This window comes from Leucopleurus acutus, assembly GCF_964270905.1.
Source record: "Leucopleurus acutus genome assembly, chromosome: 14".
Taxonomy (NCBI): Eukaryota; Metazoa; Chordata; class Mammalia; order Artiodactyla; family Delphinidae; genus Leucopleurus; species Leucopleurus acutus.
The window spans coordinates 79,109,833-79,131,317 of record NC_139156.1 but is presented as its reverse complement, the minus strand read 5'-3'; the positions used below and the strand labels follow the sequence as shown (position 1 = coordinate 79,131,317).

Here is a 21,485-nt window from a genome sequence, read left to right as displayed (position 1 = left end):
ATCCGGCTCCTCCCTTGCCTCTTTGGAGCCGAGCCTCAGAGTGATCTCAGAGGCTGTGAAGTCCTCAGTTAAGTCTGCTGAATAGTACATAATTCTCAGCTTTTAGGCTGTGCAATTTTTTTTCAGTTGCAGTCTCAAAAGCCAAATGTACCCATGTTAGGATAATATGAGGGAAGTTTAAAGTTATGGCTGGGGTGTGAGGAACCTCAGAGGGAACGGAGCAGTCCTAGGGGAAAGTGCCAGGAGGCTGTTACCTCCCTGAGGTCCAGAGACCAGGGAAGAGAGTGGTTCCTGGGGCCCTAGCAGACAGCGTGGGAAGGGGGACACCTGGAGAGGGGCAGTGACCTTCGGTGGTCAAGGGGTAGAGATAACCTTCAGCAAGTCGGCAGGGAGAGGGAAATAAGCATTGAGATTCACTCTCCTCTCTCCCTCCCTCTCCGCTAGGAAACCAGGGGGCAAGGGAGACACAGAGATCATCCTTAGATGGACTGGCCTCTTGGGGTCCAGCAAACCAATAATCTTAATTCCATCTGCAAAGCACCTAGATTAGAATCTTGGAATCTTTAGAATTCAGCCAACCACAACAATGATCAGCATTTTGCCAATCTTAGGTAACTCGCCTTTCTTTAAATTACAGTGTATTTTTAGAAAGCAGGTTTATTGAGATTATAATTCATATGCCGTACAATTCACCCATGTAAAGTGTACATTCAATTTTTTTTGGTATATTACATTAGTAATTTAAAAAATCGTGGTAGAATATATATTACATAAAATTTGCCATTTTTAAGTGTACATGTGGCATTAAGTACATTCACAATGTTGTGTAACCATCACCACTATTTATATCCAAAACTTTTTCATTACCCTAAGTAAAACCTCTGAAACCATAAAGCAATAACCCCCATTCCTCTTGCCCCTAGCACCTGGTAAACTCTAATCTACTTTGAGTCTCTATGAATTTGTTTATTCTAGGTACCTCACATAAGTAGAATCATATATTTGTTCCTTTGTGACTCGCTTATTTCATTTAGCACAGTGACTCCAAGGTTCATCCATGTTGTAGCATGTGTCAGAACTCCATTACTTTTTATGGCTGGATATTATTCCCTTGTATGTGTATACTAGATTTTGTTTATTCTTTCATCTAGTGATGGAATCTTGGGTTATTTTCATGTTTTGGCTATTGTGAATAATGCTGCTATGAACATTGGTGTACAAGTATCTGTTCGAGCTCCTGCTTTCAGTTTCTTTGGGTGTATATCTAGGAGTGGAATTGCTGGATCATATGATAATTCTGTGTTCAACTTTTTTTTTTTTTTTTTTTGCGGTACGCGGGCCTCTCACTGTTGTGGCCTCTCCCGTTGCGGAGCACAGGCTTCGGACGCGCAGGCTCAGCGGCCATGGCTCACGGGCCCAGCCGCTCCGCAGCATGTGGGATCTTCCCGGACCGGGGCACGAACCCGTGTCCCCTGAATCGGCAGGCGGACTCTCAACCACTGCGCCACCAGGGAAGCCCCTGTGTTCAACTTTTTGAGGAACCACAAAATGGACTTCCGTGGTGGCTGCACCATTTTACATTCCCACTGGAAATGCACAAGGGTTCCAATTCTCCACATCCTCCTCAACACTGTTATTTTCTGTTTTTGTTTTTGATAGCCATCTGCCACCCTAATGTGTGTGAAGTGATATCGAATTGTGGTTTTGATTGGCTTTCCCCTAAAGGTTAATGATGTTGACCATCTTTTCATGTGCTTATTGGCCATTTGTATATCTTCTTTGAAAAAATGTTTATTCAAATCCTTTGTCCGTTTTTGATTGGGTTGTTTTTGCTATTGTTATTGTTGAGTTAATAGTTCTTTACTTATTGTGGATATTAACCCTTATCAGATATCGGATTCACAAATACTTTCTACCCTTTCATGGGTTGGTTGTCATTTCACTTCTTTTTTAAAAAAATATTTATTTGTTTATATATTTATTTGGCTGTGTCAGTTCTTAGTTGCGGCACGAGGGATCTTCGTTGTCGCGTGCAGGATCTTTTTAGTTGCAGCATGCGAACTCTTAGTTGTGGCATGTGGGATCTAGTTCCCTGACCAGTGATGGAACCTGGGCCCCCCTGCATTGGGAGCACAGAGTCCTAGCCAGTGGAACACCAGGGAAGTCCCTCATTTCACTCCTTTGATGCACAAAAGTTTTGAATTTTGATGAAGACCAATTCATCTTTTTCTCTTGTTGCTTGTGCATTTGGTGTCATATACAAGAAATCATTGCCAAATCCAACATCAGGAAGACTTTTCCCTCTGTGCTGGCCTCCAAACAATTAAAAGCAGCGATCAGAACCCACACATCTGATTTTTGGAGAGCAGTGTTGTTCTTATTACTCACCCTGGCCCTAACAAGCTGCACTAGGAACGTGGGCTGCTGTCCCCACAGCTGAGTGTCTTGGGGCCGAGGGGTGGGTGATGGTTGCCACTATTAAGAGGAAATTGACCAAAATGTATCAGCCTTTCATCAAGCTCTCTCCTGGGTGCTGCAAGCATTCTACTAGACACAGAGTTCCGAAATACTTTATTCAGACGGCTCCTGCCAGTTCAACTGCTGTTTTGACAGATGGATGGATTCCTACTCCACCATCTTCCCTGACATCACCTTTACGATTTTATGACCAGAATAAAACACTGCAAGTTTTAGCCCTAATGTAAGTTGTCCCTGTCAATAAATCCACATTGGCAGGCTGTAACTGATCCCACTACGGTGCCATTTTACAAGCAGGCCCTGACGTACCAGGTCCCTTCTCTACAACAACTTCAGCTCTGAGCACCTTGTTCCTGCTATTTCTGAGCCCCCTTCACTCTGTCCAAGTCAACGGTCCATTCTCATCCCCCCAGGGGTCGGCACGGGTGGCACTTCCCATTGGTGGCAGCTTAGAACGGAACGGGGGTCTCACTCCGTGGCCAAGGTCAGGAAGGTATCTTTGTTCCTTCTGGACATGAGGAGGGGAGAAAAACACAGCTCATCTTCAGAACTGAATCAGGAAACCCTATTGCCTGTAGCTAAAATTTTTCTTAAAAATGAAAACAATGTTTGGGCTTCCCTGGTGGCGCAGTGTTTGGGAGTCCGCCAGCCGATGCAGGGGACATGGGTTTGTGCCCCGGTCTGGGAAGATCCCACATGCCGCGGAGCGGCTGGGACCGTGAGCCATGGCCGCTGAGCCTGCGCGTCTGGAGCCTGTGCTCCGCAACGGGAGAGGCCACAACAGTGAGAGGCCCGCGAACCGCAAAAAAAAAAAAAAAAAATGAAAACAATGTTTAAAAGGGTGACTTGATGTCCACAATAGAATTAATTTTTAGGTCAAATATCAGCCCCTAAGTTCAGGGACTCACTTGGGAAACAAACCATCCCTTATAACACTGGGGACTAAATAGGTTTTGCAGATTATTAAATGGCTATCTTTCCATTGTGAATCCGCCTCCCGAGATTAAATATCTTCATTCATACAAGATAGTGGGAGATTTTTTAACAACAAAAAAAAATTTATTTTCTGCACTAATATTTATACAGCTGTAAACTCAAACAATCATCCAATACTTGTACAAATCTGGGGAACAGTTAATAAGCACCTTCAATGGTTTCCACAGTTTAAGAATTTATCATTTACAAAATTTTAGAATGAGTTTAGTAAAATGAATAAGATAGTTATAAACATTATACAAAGTCATGACAAAACATTTGATATAGAGGGCTCAATATGGAATGATAAATATAAAATTAAACTAATTTATGGGGTTGGGCTATATAAAAGACCCATGTGTTCCCCAAACCTTGTGATTCTTGGGGATATGTGCCTCTCAAAACAAACTCCAATTATTCAAGGAAAGGCTCTCTTGATTCAGGTCTCATGTACTGCAGAAAAGGGGGTGGGAGGGGCTGAGTGTCCTGAGGTTTGCAGATAAGAAGAGGGGTCTCTTCCTTAAGGAGAAAAACAGGCATATTCTTCCATGTCAAGTGTATAAGTGTTCTCTGGTAAGGACATACCATTTTTTTCTTTGGCGTTATTTAAGAGTTTTTCTCATTGCTATTGTTAAATCCCCTCCTCCACCCTTTCTCTTGGGCTTTCCATTCCTGCTCTTGGTCAGTCTCTTTGAGATACTTCTGAGTCTTCTCTACTCCCTTACCCCGATCTTTACTGACTCAAATTCCTTAATCTCAGCTTTCAATCCAAAATTTCTATCATTTTAGGACTCTGGGAAGCAGTTGACAAAAAAAAACAAGCAAACAAACAAAAAAACCCACTAGCTATATATAGTCAGGAGGTTTTCTAAACAAACTGTAGAAACATACACATGAAATGTGGCAATGGTCCTTTTAATTACACCAATGAGCAATAAATGGTCTGGATCACTAGTATAAATATTCAGTTTGGCTCTCCTGGATTGTGATTTTGCATGAGAATACAGCCAGCAAGGGCCATGGATAGAGGGAGAAACAAAGGAGAAGAAAGCTTATGGTTGATTGTAGATTGGATCTCATGGGTGGAGGCCAGAGGTGAGGGACTATAGGGGGTGTCATCACTGGTACCAGCCCCAGCCTGTGTCTCAGATGGGTCTCCATTAGGAGGCTGGACACAGGTGCCAGCAGTAGGGCTGTGCCACCCCAGAGACCAGATGCTAGGATCCAAGTGCTCTGGTAATCTTTGGTATAATTTAAGGCACATCTATAGAATCCCCATCCTCAAACATCTGACTCTACACATTGAAATTCCTACTACAGGACACTCCTTTGATTTGAGCATTTGACTACCAAAGACGACTGCTGAAATGCCAATAATTTAGCTGGGAGAGGCTTCTCAGTAACATCCACCAAATACCCACGTATCCTTCGGACAGGGTGGGTTTTGACCAAAAAGCAGGGCTTGCTCTCTATAATGTGGGCCTTGGGCAGGATGCAGGTGGTACGGAACTCGGGGGTTAAAAGCCAGGAGTATAAAGAGGGAAATCAGAGCACCAAGACGAAAGTGTGGGAGGGCTAACTCCCTCCTTTGCTCACAGCCTTGCCTAGACAATCCTGGCTGGTGTGTTCAGCAGCTGACGGGATGATGGGTATCTCAGAGTGAGGCTGAGCTCGTAAGGCCACAGGGAAGGGGCAGTTCAGGCCTGGGGAGGTTCTGCTCACCACTGGGGTGTTAAGGTTGGGGAAAGTTTCCAGCACCAGTATGGGGCATATAATCTTCACTCAGGGCTGTATAAGCTTGTCTGCGGGTTGGGGGTCAGGGAGGTTTTCTGTCTTTGCGTAGGAGTAGAGGCTTTCCCATTCCAGAAGTACAGGGCATATGTTTTGGGGAACAGTGAGGGCAATGCTGTTGGGGCTCAGGCTGGGTTGGCCCTGGACCTGGTGGCCACTTAGCCACCAGGTCAGACAGTTTTCAGTCTGGACCCTTTCAAGTAGGGTGTTGCTGTGAAATACTTCAGAGAGGGAATGAGGCACTCTTGTCTTCATTTCCGCTCGATACAGTCAACGCCCAGGGTATTGTCAGGGCAACGGCAGGTCCTGCTTCCTGGGGTGGCCAAGCAGAGGTGGGTGCAGCCACCATTGTTCACTGAGCAGTAGTTGTGACCTGGAAAAGGCAGAAGTCAGCTCAACAGCTAAGAGAGTGGCCTCCATACTAGACCCCTTTTTGGTCTCTGGGAGGCCAAGCTTGTGGGGGCTCCTGGGGAACAGGGAAGGCTGCACAGGGCACTCAGCTCAGCTTATCTATCGGCTGTTTCCTCAACATTAAGGATTTGCCAGATGTGCAAAAACCTTGATTCCTGATCTGGGGGCTATGCAGATTTACCATTGAAGCTATTAAACAGATCTCAGGGAGGGTTTTCCAGCTCTGAACAGAACAAGGGGGTGGAATTTTAAAGCACAATGTGTTCTTTATCTAGCTTGGCCACTTGAGTGGGGGACAGGAGGGAAACCAGGAAGGAGGTTGGGTTAGGGGAGAGAATTTGGAGAGGCAGCCTAGCATAGACTCAAGCCAGGCTGCATAGCTCATCCCTGGTTCTGCCATCGTGAGCACCATAAGTGACCGTGTGACTCTGGGCAAGTGGCTTCCGTTTCCTTATTTATAAGGTGAGCATAATAATAGTACCTACCTCATAGGGTTGCTACAAGGATTAAGTGAACGAGTGGATACGAAGCACTTAGTATGCTAAATGACTTAATATATGTGATGTACCTAGCTCACAGTAAGTATCACATCCATGTTTGCCTGGTAATTATTATTATTATGAATTACTGTTGTTGCTGTCAGGCCAAATGGATGGATTTTAAAGCAGCAGAGATCCTAACACTGATGTTCCTCCTTGGAACCTGAAGACCGCATACTTTTACACTTTTCCTCACCCTTATCCTCTAACCACTTCATTCTTTAACATTTTCTATTGATTCATCTTGGCTCACCTACTCAATAATGAAGACCCATGACGGAAGGGACTGTGTCTCACCTGCCACGTGATAAGGGCTATGAGAGGCCACATAGGTAGCAGCCGGAGTGTGGGCTCTGAGCCCCAGAGTGCTTCCAGCCCCCTGACCAGTTACAGCACAGGTGAGTTACCTTCAGGACACTGAGACAGGGCGGTGGTGATGCCATACAGCCGGGTCTCTTTGTGGGGATGGAAGGAATCCGTCTCTCTGGAAATAGCAAGGTCCACAGCGACCACGGAATTCCTACAGAGCACCAAAAGATGGGAGGTTACAATACATCTAAGGTCTTGAACTCTTCTCTAGGGGGCAGCCTCTTTTGTTGTTTGGAGACCATCAACAGATTCACTGGCCTTGCTTCCTAGCCATCCCTCCCTCTTCCTGGGATGAGACAGGCATGCAGTTCTCTGGCTTCTTAAAAAAAAAAATTGGAAAAGGTCAGCTAGCTCTTCCCTCAGGCTCTAAATTCCAAGCTGGGAAATCGACTTTCTATACAGATGCCCTTGCCACATCTGCTTGCTTGGTTTAACCCCACCTTCCTGCGGGAAGAGCTGGTCAAGAAGCGGTTTTGGAAATACTGCAGTTTATAAAATAAAATAGGGGCATGGAGCCCACCAGCCAGGTGACCGAGATCGGCTCCTGGGGAGAGAATAGACATGCTCAGGAAGTCCAAGTCTGCACTTGCAGCTGCCCATCAAGGAGCATCCAGATGATACGTGGCACCCCCTGCTTCCCTAGAAGCCCCGCCTCCCATTCCTTGCCCTTCTCTCTGACAACCAAAGGGCGAGGCAGAGGGGGCACCTCTGGAGGCGGGAAGGTCAAGCCAAGAGGCCACTTGGGAAGGGCGTGGCCTCCAGAGAGGGCGGCAGGGCAGGCCCCCCGGCCCCCACGCTCCAGCTGCTGACGTACGTCTTCCAGTCTGTGTAATAGAGATTCTTCCCGAAGCTTGTAACGGCGAAAGGATACTGGAGCCCTTCAAGAACCTTGCGTCTGCTGGGCTGATCGGGCTTCAGGCATTCGGCCCGATGGGTGCCTGTGTGGGGCAAACACAAATCGTCCATTGTCCATACAAGAAATGGGCCCTTTGTGTCCAAAAACGAGAGTAATGAGGGCAAGGGTGAGAGGGAGCGCTACAGGCTCATATCCTAGAGAACACAAGAGTTGCTCTTCTAAACTGGAAAGTTGTCTGTTCATCCTCCCTGGCCCCTCATTGATCAACATACCCTCCCCATCCAGTACCCATACCTGGTTCTAACGGGGAGACAGAAGCTGGAGCAGAGGAAGAGCACCCCGTTTTACCAGTTCCCGGGGACTTAGGAACGATGCCATCTTCCAGCTCCTGCTCAAGCCCCTCCTCCTTGAAGCCTCTCCACACCTCCCCTCCCTGCATTCAGAGCCCTTAGAATTGCCGAGCTGCACAGCCTCGCATCAATACCCGCATCATGACCAACTTAAGGCCTGGGCTTTCACTTAACTGTGCACGCTATACTCCCTGCATCCCCCGTGGCACCCGACAGTGTCTAGAACAAAGCAGGAACACAAGACAGACTTGATGGATGGCTGACCTTCCTCCCCGACTGAGCATCTTGCCCACATCCCTCGCCTGAGGGACACCCCAAATCTGCCCAGGCAGGGGCACACATCAGGGCTGCATTACTTTATCTTCCTTGGCCTCAAGTCCTGCCTAAGCCCCCGGGGACAAGCGGGAGCTACAAGAATGTTAAGTTGTGACGTGCTTAATAGGTATCAGGATGAGGACAGGCTCTGGGGGGTCAGCAAACTTTTTCTTAAAGGGCCAGTTAGTAACTAGTTTAGGTTTTGTGAGCCAAGAGGCAAAAACCCAGGACATTATATATTTATCTATTTTACAGTATCAATCTATTTTATTAATGTAAACAAATATTTTACTGAAAATGCCAAGGTTTAGTTTGTCCCCAGTCTGAAAGGTGGAATATTTCTATCAAATCATTTGGTCTTTGGGAGAAGACTTGACCGCACTGAAAATGAATATGACTGGGTTGAATGCGTGATTTGTACTACATTTCTGAGACGTTCAGATTCTTGCATGTGAAATATAAAATGAGCCTCAGCGGGAGTGTGAGACTAATAAGTTTGAGCCAACTAGTTTGTCTGCAAAAAAGTCTATGGATTGAAAAAACTTTTAGATAGCTCTAATGCCCACTGAATTAAGTTGTCATTGTCTTAAATCTGAAACTCTGAAGCATCCTATAATAAGAAATGTTGCATTACCACTTGAGCTTGCCTAAATAGTCTTATAAAAATGCAAATTAAAATACACAGTGTTTTGGAGGCCTCGGTGACGTCGTATGACGGCGTAGTACTCAGTTAGAAATGACGATGCAGATTATACGCTCAGTAAAAATGGGTAGAGTCCAGAGCACACGATGGCACTGGTAACTGCAGGCAGGCCCATCAAACTTTGCTTCCATCTTTTAAAGCTTTGTACACAAGTACTATTGGATGTGGAGGAATGAGACACCTTCTTTATATCTTTGGAAGTTCTTTTCCCTTTATGTGGCCCTTCTCTTCCTATGTGAGGTGGGAACTTGCCATGGAGGCCTCCCTGTTTTCCAAGAGGCAATGAGAATGCACGATCCTGGGCTGCTTCTTTAAGGCTCTTCACTGGGGCTTCTTAAAATGCTTGAGGGAAATGAGTAGGAGAGAGGGAGGGATGATAACACACGGTTGATGCAAGATGCTGATAATTTTGTTGGTGGCAAATAGGAAGCTGAAGCTCCAGCTACAGTTTTCTCTCTCCAAACTCCAGAACTCCACACTCCAGAGGCCCTCCTTTCCATGTGCTGTATATAACCTTTTAAAATGTAACATTTAAAAATGTGAAAACCGGGGCTTCCCTGGTGGTGCTGTGGTTAGGAATCTGGCTGCCAATGCAGGGGACACGGGTTCGAGCCCTGGTCTGGCAAGATCCCACATGCTGCGGAGCAACTAAGCCTGTGTACCAAAACTACTGATCTTGCGTTCTAGAGCCCATGAGCCACAATTACTGAAGCCACAACTACCGAAGCCCGCGCGCCTAGAGCCCGTGCTCTGCAACAAGAGAAGCCACCGCAATGAGAAGCCCACGCACCGCAGCGAAGAGTTGCCGCAACTAGAGAAAACCTGTGTGCAGCAATGAAGACCCAACACGGCCAAAAATAAAAACAAATAAATTAATTTTTTTTTAAATGTGAAAACCGTTTATAGCTCCTGGGTTATACCAAGGAGGTTGGATTTGTCCCAAGGCTGTAGTTTGCTGACCCCTGACCTGGAAGATTAAGAGCTCTCCCTAGACTGTGTCAAGCCTAGAGAAACAATAAATTTCAGAGCAAAGATATGCAGCTATTGTTTGTGCAGGAAAAAAGCAGTTATCTTAAGCTCTCTTCCCCATAACAGATAATCTTGATAGTACAGAGGGTAACAATAATTGTTTGGTAAAAAACAAGGCACTGTTCCAACCCCAGGAGCCAGGCCTGGGGCTTTCCATCACCTGCATCCACCCAGCAGAGTTGAGATGAGTAGGCGTCAAAGGTCAGCCCGTTGGGCAAACCCAGGTCATCCTGCACAAGGATCCTCCGGTTTGTGCCATCCATGTAGGAAGTTTCGATTTTGGGGCTATCTCTGTTCCAGTCTGTCCAATAAAGATTCCTGGAGGAGAAAGAGGAAGAAAAATATGAAGATGCATGAGAAAAAGTTCACTTAGAAAACACTTAAGACTCACAGACTTGGAGAATGAACTTATGGTTACCAGAGGGGAAGGGTTGGGGGTAGGGATAGTTAGGGAGTTTGGGATTGACATGTACACGCTACTGGTGGCGCAGTGGTTAAGAATCCGCCTGCCATGGAAGGGAGGGAGACGCAAGAGGCAAGAGATATGGGAACATATGTATATGTATAACTGATTCACTTTGTTATAAAGCAGAAACTAACACACCATTGTAAAGCAATTATACCCCAATAAAGATGTTAAAAAAAAAAAAAAGAATCCGCCTGCTAATGCAGGGGACACGGGTTCGAGCCCTGGTCCTGGAGGATCTCACATGCCACAGAGCATCTAAGCCCGTGCGCCACAACTACTGAGCCTGCACTCTAGAGCCCACGAGCCACAACTACTGAGCCTGCGCTCTAGTGCCCGCAAGCCACAACTACTGAGCCTGTGCTCTAGAGCCCATGCGCCACAACTACTGAGCCTGCATGCCACAACTACTGAAGCCCAGGTGCCTAGAGCCCATGCTCTGCAACAAGAGAAGCCACCTCAATGAGAAGCCCGCACACCGCAACAAAGAATAGCCCCCGCTTGACGCAACTAGAGAAAGCCTGCGTGCAGCAGTGAAAACGCAACGCGGCCCAAAAAATAATTAATTAATTAATTAATTTTAAAACAATGGATAACCAGCAAGACCTACTATATGGCAGAGGGAACTCCGTTCAATATTATGTAACAACCTAAATGGGAAAAGAATTTGAAAAAGAATAGATACATGTATATGTATAACTGAATCACTTTGCTGTACACCTGAAACTGACACAACACTGTAAATCAACTTGACTCTAATATCAAATAAAAAGTTAAAAAAATAACAACAACAAAAAAAAACTTTAAAAGAGGGGAATTCCTTGGCGGTCCAGGGGTTAGGACTCCGCGCTTTCACTGCTGAGGGCCTGGGTTCCATCCCTGGTTGGGGAACTAAGATCCTGCAAGCTGCAAGGGGCAGCCAAAAAAAATTAAAATAAAATTTAAAAAATAAAGTTCATTATGGAAAAAAAAAACACTTATAAAGAACCCATGGTGAAGACATTAGCAGACACTGAGACACAGAACGGCTAGAAAGGATCTGCAGGCGTCAAGACATTTTCCTTTGCAAAGACCCTTGGATCTGGCTCTTCACTTGAATCTTTCTGTTACTCTCGGTTTCACTCCCCTTAAACGTAAGTTACATATTATATCTCAGTAAAACTGTTTAAAAAACCCCAGAACGGGCTTCCCTGGTGGTGCAGTGGTTGAGAGTCCGCCTGCCGATGCAGGGGACATGGGTTCGTGCCCCGGTCCGGGAGGATCCCACATGCCGTGGAGCGGCTGGGCCCGTGAGCCGTGGCCGCTGAGCCTGCGCATCTGGAGCCTGTGCTCCGCAACGGGAGAGGCCACAACAGTGAGAGGCCCGTGTACCGCAAATACAAATAACAACAAAAAAAAAACCCAGAACACCATAACTGACATAAACACATGGGAATAATTCCCATATGCTGTCACCACACAGGAAGGCACAGCAGACCCAGGGGATGAAGCCCAGAAGCAAGGCTGGCAGAGGCAGTGGTCAAGGCACCTGCTGTCAGGCAGGTGGCTGAGTGGCCACAGAACAAGAGGTGTGGTCTCAAAGGGAAAGAGTCAAAGCGTCAAGGAGACACGGGGCCGGTGTGTAAGATGTAGAGCTTGCAGTACGGGAAAGGGAGAAAAAGCACTGATACGCTGACAAAACCCATAGGGAGGGACTCCAAGGTGTTCATGCTGGGTTGGCCCCCAGGAAGGAGCCCCAGGGGGACATTTATGCTACCTTGATACTCTTCTGGGATCGATACAAGTCAGGTGTTGATTCCCATTCAACCCAAGTGGAAATATCCAATTTCTGAGCTGTCAAATTACAAAGGCTCTTGGTAAAAGATTGGAAAGTGGAACACGGTATCAAGTCCACGATCACAGGTAAACATACTGCCATTTCGCCATGGATATCTGTAAGCCACCGACTGTAGACTCACTCATCCTAAACTCATTCATTTCAGGAGAGCAGTGCTGGAGTTATAGCCTAACATTTGAGAAAATCCAAAAGGGCAGATGCAAACAGAAGAGACGCACACACAGATTTACACAAAGATACCCTCTCACGGAATCCGTCACGATGCCTCTGGGATTCACCAAATCAGTCTCAAACAGCACCCGGCGCTGGGTCCCATCCAGCTTTGCAACTTCTATCCGATCCAGGTGAGAATCCGTCCAGAAGATGTTGCGGCCAAGATGGTCAAGAGCAATGCCTTCTGGGCTTCCAAGATCTAGAAGCAAACACCAAACACTCCTGATTTTTTTTAAAGCAAGTCAGATGAGGTTTTTCTGATTACTCAGTGCTATTTCACCTGGCATCCAATCCTTGCACCTTGAAAAAAACAAATGGGAGTGTTCAATGCTTGTTGTTTAAGATAAGTAACACTTAGTGACAAATTGAAAAATGCTACTCATTCCCTCGATGGACATCCACCCTATGCACTACATTGGGAGCCAGGCCCATAAAGATGCTGAAGCTGTGGCCCTGCCTTCAAGAAGCAGCCCACAGCCAATCACAGTTCAGACTGAGTTCCAGGTTCTGTGGGAACATGAAGGAGGGACACTGGACTCAGCGTGGGGACACCAGGGGAGGATTCCTGGGGGAGATAACACCTCCTAAAGCTGGTTCCTGCAGAAACAACAGGACTTTGTCAGGCAAAGATCCTGGATAAAGGTTTTCCAGGTAGTGGGACCAGCACATAGGTCTAAAGGAAGAATAGGCACAGCCTGAAGTAAACCATTGTGTGGCTGGAGACCCTGAGGGTGGAGGGTGGCCAGAGATGAAATTAGGATGCCCGTGTTAATGAGCTTAGAGCTTATCCCTTATGCAAAGGGGAGGCACAAGAAGATCTGAAGATGGGAACGGGACAGATTTACCTTATTCATCAATGGGGAAAAAAGGTTATTTCAGAGAAATAATATATGCAAGAAATCACAGCTGTTATTACTTTGATACAAGTATTAGGATTACAAAGAAGGGGTGTCAGGAATTGTGAATAGCACCCAGAAGTCCTACTAGGCTATAAGCAACTGATTTCCAAGCCAGGGGTTGCCACAGCCTCAGCTGACTGCAGTGGGAACCTTCAGCACCCACCTAACCCAATCAGGAGTTCAAGATTGCAATGGCTTCCTGACTAGAAATACAATCAAGTTAAAAGCTAAAACCCCACCAGGGTTTTACTGGTGTCATCTGGGATTCTTTCCCCTCTGCTGATTATAGAATCGAAGGTCATCTAGTACAGCTGGAAGTGGAAACAGGAAGGGGGAGAGCCGAGGATGGAGCTAACCTGCCCCAGGGGCCTGGAACGAGGAAACCAACCCAGCACTGTTTTTTTTCTTCTTTCTTTATTTATTTGGTTGCATCGGGTCTTATGTGTGGCAGGCGGGCTCCTTAGTTGTGGCTCGCTGGCTCCTTAGTTGTGGCAGGTGCAGCACTGTGTTCTTTCATCAATAGAGAAGCAATCCCGACCTTCAGCCCCCTCCACATCGGCTTTCACTAGACCCCTAATACAATCATGACTGTGAATGCCGGCAATGTCTAAGCCCCCTCAAAGGACCCCCAACAGAGGAAGTTTATTAAGAATTAAAAACAGCAGTTTCTAATTTTAAACAAGTTCTTTATTGTTCTATCCAAAAGTAAAGATTTATAAAGTATTAAAATATTTTCCATGTCCCTAGAGGCAAAGAGATGGTGAGACTGAACTCCAAAGGCCTCTTTCAACTTTCAGACAATATCAGAAGAAATCATTCTGGGGTATATTTGGAATGAGTACATCCTGTCTGAGAGGCATGAGCTATTCAGACACACATAGAACAGTGGGACCAGGGAAGGCTGTTCAATGAGCGTCTCTTTACAAGTTCCAGGAAGGAACTCCGTGTCACGTTGTCTCTTTATAAACAGCCCTGCTCTTGACGTCAAACCCAAGAGCAACCCTACCTCCTTCCCCAACCAGGAAAATACTTTATGGGATAAGGAGCCAAAGGAAAGGCCTGGAAAACCTCATCCTTTGCTGTGAGTCAGGGCAAGATGGGAAGACGTCAGGGCAATATATTCCACACTGATTATGTTGAAAGGAAACAGATGACGATACTTTTCAAAGATATTTGGCTAGGACTTTAACTCAAGGAAAGACAGAGAACCCCAGGATTCAGACGTTATGAAATTAAGAAGAAAAGAAAAAGGAAAGATACACACTGCCATTTTCACTCACTAGGAATGTACCAACACATACCATGATGAAGATGTAAGTGGAAGTTTCTTTCTCTCTTTTTGAAATTAAAAAAAAAATGTATCCCTAGGGATCTTTCTTCTACAAAGATCACATTCTGATTTAATTCTGTGTTTTCACAGTGGGCTTTTGTCTGGAATGTTTCTTACTGAGCTTAAAGCTTTCTTGGATTATCAGTTCCAAAAGCAACAGGAAATAGCAAACGTTGACCTACTCCCCTCTTCCACTGGGTTTTGAAGTTAAATCACAGATAATAGCAACAACATTTTTAACAGTGATAAGATGCAAAAAGGCATTTTCAAACTTCTGTTCATTAAAGCAAGCCATGAAAACTAACAGACATTATTTAAATAGCATACTGGATTCCAGAAAAGGATTTGAGGTCTATGTCCAAAGTCAGACATATTTAACTCAACCTCAGTTTAATTCCTGCTACATCATCTCTTCTGAAGGAGCCAAGGAAGGAAAAACATGCCCCAGGGACCCTTCCAGAGTACCAATTCCTAGGGAAATGTTAAATTGGAAATTAGAAAATCTACACTTGGCCCCAAGTAAAAAGAAATACCATAGAGGCTCATATATTTTAAGGATGTATCTTTGATTTGAGTGTTTTGCAGAGGAAACAAGATGATTTTACACAGCAAATATCATTGGCATGACAATGTCTTTTGATTGAAAATATCTGCAAGTCAGCTGATGAGTCACAGACTTCGTAATGTGTAATATTTGACCTTTTCGGTACAGGAGAATTTTTACAGGCCCTTGGGTTCTTGTCATAATGGACTTGAATCTTGATACAACATATGTACCTAAAATAGCCTTGGCTTGTTGAAGGTAGGCATTAACGTAATAGAGTCCTCGGCTTAAATCAGCATCCGTAAGTTAAGGAACTGAGGTTAAATGTTGAGGGGTAAGCTGTGCCAATGTGCCATGTGCTTTATCATCAGTGAGGCAACAAAACCAGAAATGTCTGTAAGAGTTCAGCCTGATTTTCTGTACTCTTCTGGCAATCGGAGCAAGGTCCAGTGGGGGTGAGGTAGAAGAGAGGAGACCCACCCCACCATGAGATTACAGGTTGAAGTGACAACCCTTCAACTGGAAAACTGTCTTGCGAATAGACTCACTTCTCAGGGACAATATTTGCCAATATGCTCGTGATCCTTCCATCTTTACGATCTATCTGCTTATTGCCTGATGGACCACCCACCCTGGGGCACAGTCTGAGAATCGGTTCTAGGCTCAGCAGCCAGAGGGTGAAATGTATATCCAAACTGGATGGTGGAGTTTGGCCTCTATTATTCCTTAAAACTGGCTACAGAAGCTTTCCGAGACAGGCATGGACATTTACCCCGTTTTAATTTTACTCTCCTTAGGCTAGCAACAAATCCCAGCTAAGATGTTCATGATTTAGTGATGAGTCCTCAGAGGACTCTTCAGAGAAGGCTGGAAAGGGCGATGTTTGAGGTTGAGAACACAGCCCCTCTCAGATTACCATATCTTGCAAACAACCATACACCGCACCCCTCCACTCTCTCCCAAGAGCCACGTGGGCTGCTAGAAGCAAAACCCCAAAAGGAAGACTGACATTTGCTTGCCCACCTTGTCGAATGATGGTGCTTGGCTCTCCACCATGCAGACTGGCTCTCCCAATGGAAGGCTGACTGATGTCGGTCCAGTAAACCATCTTGTCCACACAGTCGAAGGCCAGTCCAATGATGACTTTATCCTGGAAGTGCAGACCAATGGTGAGAGTGGTCCACCTACTAGTGAATGATGATGGTGGGACTCTTTCCTGTGCTTAGAGGCATTTAGATACCTTTTGAAATGAATTGCCTTCAAGTCTTTGTCTTTTTTTTTTTTTTTTTGGCTGTGCCACGCAGCATACAAGATCTTAGTTCCCCAACTAGGGATCAAACCCATGCCCCCTGCAGAGGACATGCGGAGTCCTAACCACTGGATGGCCAGGGAAGTCCCTCTTTTGTCCATTTTAAAAATTAAATTATTGAGTTGAAGGAGTTCTTTCTATATTTCAGATAAAAATCTGTTGTCATACACATTTATATATGTATGTATATGTATATTTTTTCTCAGTAAATAGCACTTTTTCATTTTCTTAATGATGTTTTTGGAGAGCAAAAGTTTTAAATGTGTATTAAGTGCAATTTTATTTTTCTTTATGGCTAATGCTTTTTGTATATCATCTAAGAAATCTTTGCCCAACTGAAAATCATAAAAATTAAATAAAAGACATAAATATTGGAAAGGAAGAGGTAAAAATCACTCTATTTTAAGACTATGATTATTTATGTAGAAATTCCTGGGAAATCTATAGTAATATTTTAACTAAATATTGAATCTAGCAAGGTTGCAGGATCCAAGGTCAATGTAAAATTGTATTTCTACATACCAGCAAAAAGTAGAATTTTAAAATAATAATGTTTATAATAGCAAAATATTTAAGAATAAGTATTTTAAAATGTGCAAGATTCTATACTGAATACTGTAAAACATTGTAGAGTGAAATTAAAGAAGACCCAAATAAATGAAGAGATGTTAGTTTAATGGATCATAAGATTTAATATTGCTAAGATATCCAAAATAGAGTTTAGGATATCCCTAAATAGAGTTAAAGATCCAGTGCTAACTGTATCAAAATCCCAGCAGGCTTTGCTTTTCTTTTCTTTTTTTTCCTTTCCTTTCCTTTTCTTTTCTTTTTGGTAGAAACTTATAAGCTTACTCTAAAATGTATATGGAAATGCAAAGCGAGGCCCTGGGGACCACAGAAGTGTAAGACCAGGATGCTCTTTTACTGGGAGAATCAGGGTTATCAACAGACACTTGCCCTCCAAAACTCATGTCATAAAGGAACAGAGATGCTTACCATACACCATATACAAAAATTATCTCCAAATGAAGCGAAAGTCTAAATGTAAGAGCTAAAAATACAAAACTCTTAGAAGAAAACATAGTTGAAAGCCTCATAACATTGGATTTGGCAATGATTTCTTGGATATGACATCAAAAGCAAAAATAGATAAATTGGATCTTATCAAAATTAAAAGCTTTTGTTCAGTAAAAGACACAATCAACAAAGTGAAAAGGCAACCAACCCATGGAAGGTGATAAAATATTTGCAAATCATGTAACTGATAAGGGGTTGATAGAATATATAAAGAACTCCTACAACTCAGTAACAATAAGAACAAAACAACCCAATTACAAAATGGGCAAAGGATATGAATAGACATTTTTCCAAAGATATATAAATTGTCCATAAGTATATGACAAGATGCTAACATCACTAATCATTAGAGAAATGCAAATCAAAACCACAATGAGATACCACTTTACATATATTAGGATGGCTACAATTAAAAAACAGAAAATAATAAGTGTTGACAAGGTAGAAGGGAAATTGGAACCTTTGTGCTCTGGTGGTGGGAATGCAAAATGGTGCAGTGCTAAGGAAAACCGTATAGTGGTTCCTCAAAAAATTAAAAATGGAATTACCATTACCAGGTCTTGTTTATATACAAAAGAAGTGAAAGCAAGGACTTGAACAGATGTTTGTAAATCCATGTACATAGCAACACTATTCACAATAGCCAAAACGTGGAAGCAGCCCAAGTTCTCCACTGATGGATGAATGGATAAACAAAATGTGATACATCCATATAATGGAATATAATTCAGCCTTAAAAAGGAAGGAAATTCTGACACGTGCTACAACATGGATGAAATTTGAAGATATTATACTAAATAAAGTAAACCAGTTACGAAAGGGCAAATACTGTATGATTCCACTTATAGGAGGTCCCTAGAACAGGCAAATTCATAGAGATAGAAAGTAGAAGGGGGTGCAAAGGGCTGGCAGGGGAGGAGGGAGTTTTTATTGAATGGATCCAGAGTTTCAGTTTGGGATGATGAAAAAGGTTCCGGAGATAGATGGTGATGATGGTTGTACTTAATACCACAGTGGCATTAGCTACAGTTAAAATAGCTAGATGGTAAAGATAGTTAGATAGATAGATACATACATACATACATAGAAGGACAGACAGATAGATGATACATAGATAGGAAGGACACAGTGAATATTTATAAGGTTGTTTCAGCACTCTCCCTCCACTGATCCCATCTCAATTTCCTGCTTTTCATAGCCTCATTTGGCATTTAAGCCTCTCCCCTTGGTCTTGGTCTTGGAAAACGACTTTCACACGGAATTTAACCCACTCCCACTACCCGGGAGTGTGTGCTAGTGGATACGAGGAAGAATGATGATTACCCCTTGAGGGATTTGTGCTTCAGTGAGGCAACAGGAAATCACAAAGATCACTTACACATTTGTTCAGCAAATATTTTTCAAGTGCCAAGCACTGTTTGGGATCTGCAAATACCCCTGTGAAACAAACACCTCCATGAAATAGATGGACAATTTCTGATCTTGCTGTGCTTATATTCTTGCTGGGAAGAGATACATCAGACATAGAACATGTACCCTGATATACAATGTTTTGAGTAGTGCTGGGTACCTGATGAAAGACAAAGCAGGGTAGGTGGAGGCTGCAGTCTGGATAGGGCAGCCAGGACAGGTTTCTCTAAGAGCTGATGTGCCAGTAGAAATTCAAGTGACATGCAGCAGTGAACCGTGCTAGTGTCTGGAATGAGAGAACTCCAGGCAGGGGGACAGCAAGTGCAAAGGCCCTGAGGTGGGAGTGTGAATGGTGAGTGGAGGACCAGCTAGAAGGCCAGAAGGCTGCAGCCGGTGAGTGAGGGGGCAGTGGTAGGGAACGGGGTGGGAGAGGTAGCCGGAGGCCATGGAAAGAACTGGATTTTTTTCTGGGTAAAGGGAACCCATCAGAGGGTTTTGTGTTGGGAAGAACATGAATCCAATCACGGCTGCTTTGCAGGAGGCTTTTGAAAAGCATTTTTACCATGGATGGATCTAGAGATTATCATCTCTAGTAAGTTAGTCAGAAAGAGAAAGACAAATACCATATGACATCATTTATATGTGGAATCTAACATATGACACAAATGAGCTTATCTATGAAACAGAAACAGACTCACAGACAGAGAACAGACTTGTGATTGCCAAGGGGGAGGTGATGGGGGTGAAGGAATGAGAGTTTGGGATGAGCAGACATAAACAATTACATGGATAAACAAAAAGGATAAACAACAATGGATAAACAAGGTCCTACTGTAGAGCACAGGGAACTATATTCAATATCCTATGATAAAACATAATGGAAAAGAACATGAAAAAGTATATATATATATATATATATATATGTATAACTGAATCACTTTGCTGTAGAGCAGAAATTAACACAACGTTGTAAATCAACTATACTTCAATAACATAAATTTTTTTTAAAAGAAGCATTTTTATTTTGCAGACTTTTTTTGATCATGTTTCCTCCCTGGTCAAAAAGAAGAGGGGGTATGGCGGTATGTAGAGATCCAGGCAGGAAGAGAAAATAGGGCAGGTGGGAAAGACAGGGGAGTGGGGAAAGGAAGATGAGAAGAAAGTAACATTTCTACCCGGAATCTTTAGGCAGCCTCTGCAACCAGCATGGAGGGGTAATGAGGATTCCTGCTGGACTTTCATCTCTAAGAGCTGGTAGCACACTCGCTGCTACTTCTTCACTCCTTAGAGGACCCTGACGGCCCCCACTGCCCCGGCAACCCTGAGTCCACAGCCAGAAACCTCCACCAGGTCTCAGGTTTGTTTTTCTGGCAGGAGGTCAGGATCCCAGACAGGAAAGCTCCTCAGAAGTGTCTGACCTCTAACTAACGGACAAAAATTCCCCGACTCACAAAATGCATCTTTGAAGCTTTGAAAAGCTCTGGTTACTTACTACTGCCTCTGGGCAGACAGGCGCGTCTTGAGCTGAGTGGCTGCGGAAAGATGAGTCACGTTGCTAATTTAGCAGGGATGGCGACATCAAACCTGGCAGATGCTCGCAGACAAGAGAGCAAACTCACATGATGCGCCCACCTGAGGGGTCAGATACCAAAGGGGCCTCTCTGGAAGGCCTCCTGTTTCTGCTCCCACCCTCGAGCCTCACGGGGGTGCTTACGAATACAGGGGCCCCATTTAGAGGTGGACACCCAGGGTTACACAGAATGAAGAGGTCCTGGGTCCAGGGGTCCAGCCCTGGTCCCTGGGCTGACTGCACCCCGCCCGTTGCTCCAGGCCATTGAAGCAGAAATTGTCACCAAGTGCCATCGGCCAGCACTCACCGGGGCGTGAAGCAGCGCCTTGGCTTCCGTCTTGGTCATGGTGTTTCCCTCCAGGGGGAGGTGCTCTATCTTCCCGGTCTGGGCGAAGAGTAGGTGGGTCCCAGGTGGCAGGGGGATCACGGCGGTAGGAACTGAGGGTCCGTGGTAAACCGGGGGAGCCACTGTACTCAGACCTGGGTGGTGGGAGATGACAATGAGTAAGGCCCCCATGCAGTAGGAATGCACAAACGCACACGTGAGGGCGCGTGCACGGACTCACACACACGCACCCACACCGGGTCACGTCGCCTTCATGGCACCACAAACTGCACCGTCACACGTGCACATTTAATATCCGAAAGCACAAGGAGCAGAAAGACCTCAGTCAATCAAAGGGCATTTGTGATGAAGATGATGCAGGGCCAGAGTTTAACATTAAAGGTCGATTGGAAAAAAACAATGGCTCAGTCTCCCCCTTAATGGAACTAACCTGGCTATCGGTGCCCTGCTCTGCACACGGGCTGCAGCAGTGAACAAAAACAATGCAACAGCGGCAACCCTGAAACCCTGGCCACAGGGAGCTCGCACCCCAGCAGGAAGCTGCTGAGTATTTTCATGCTCGAGGAGACCATCTGAGCGGACTAGCCCCACTCACCCCATCCCACGGGGGTGGGAGGGTCTCAGACGCCACAAACGGGAACACAGGCCTTCTGGGCTTTCCAGAACAA

At 44.8% G+C, this 21,485-nt stretch overlaps 1 protein-coding gene across 2 annotated transcripts in view; it reads right to left on the bottom strand.

The window, feature by feature from the left end:
- Positions 1-686: 686 nt before the first annotated feature.
- Positions 687-21,485, bottom strand: part of NID1 (nidogen 1) — a 97,581-nt gene continuing 76,782 nt past the window's right edge. For both annotated transcript variants that reach the window (XM_082854236.1, XM_082854237.1), the window contains exons 14-20: positions 20,779-20,951; positions 16,129-16,255; positions 12,360-12,531; positions 9,977-10,134; positions 7,378-7,501; positions 6,602-6,714; positions 687-5,617 (exon numbers count right to left, since the gene is read on the bottom strand). In XM_082854236.1, the coding sequence (XP_082710362.1) occupies positions 5,496-5,617; positions 6,602-6,714; positions 7,378-7,501; positions 9,977-10,134; positions 12,360-12,531; positions 16,129-16,255; positions 20,779-20,951 (989 nt within the window). In that variant the 3' untranslated portion in view covers positions 687-5,495. The remainder of the gene's footprint in view (positions 5,618-6,601; positions 6,715-7,377; positions 7,502-9,976; positions 10,135-12,359; positions 12,532-16,128; positions 16,256-20,778; positions 20,952-21,485) is intronic.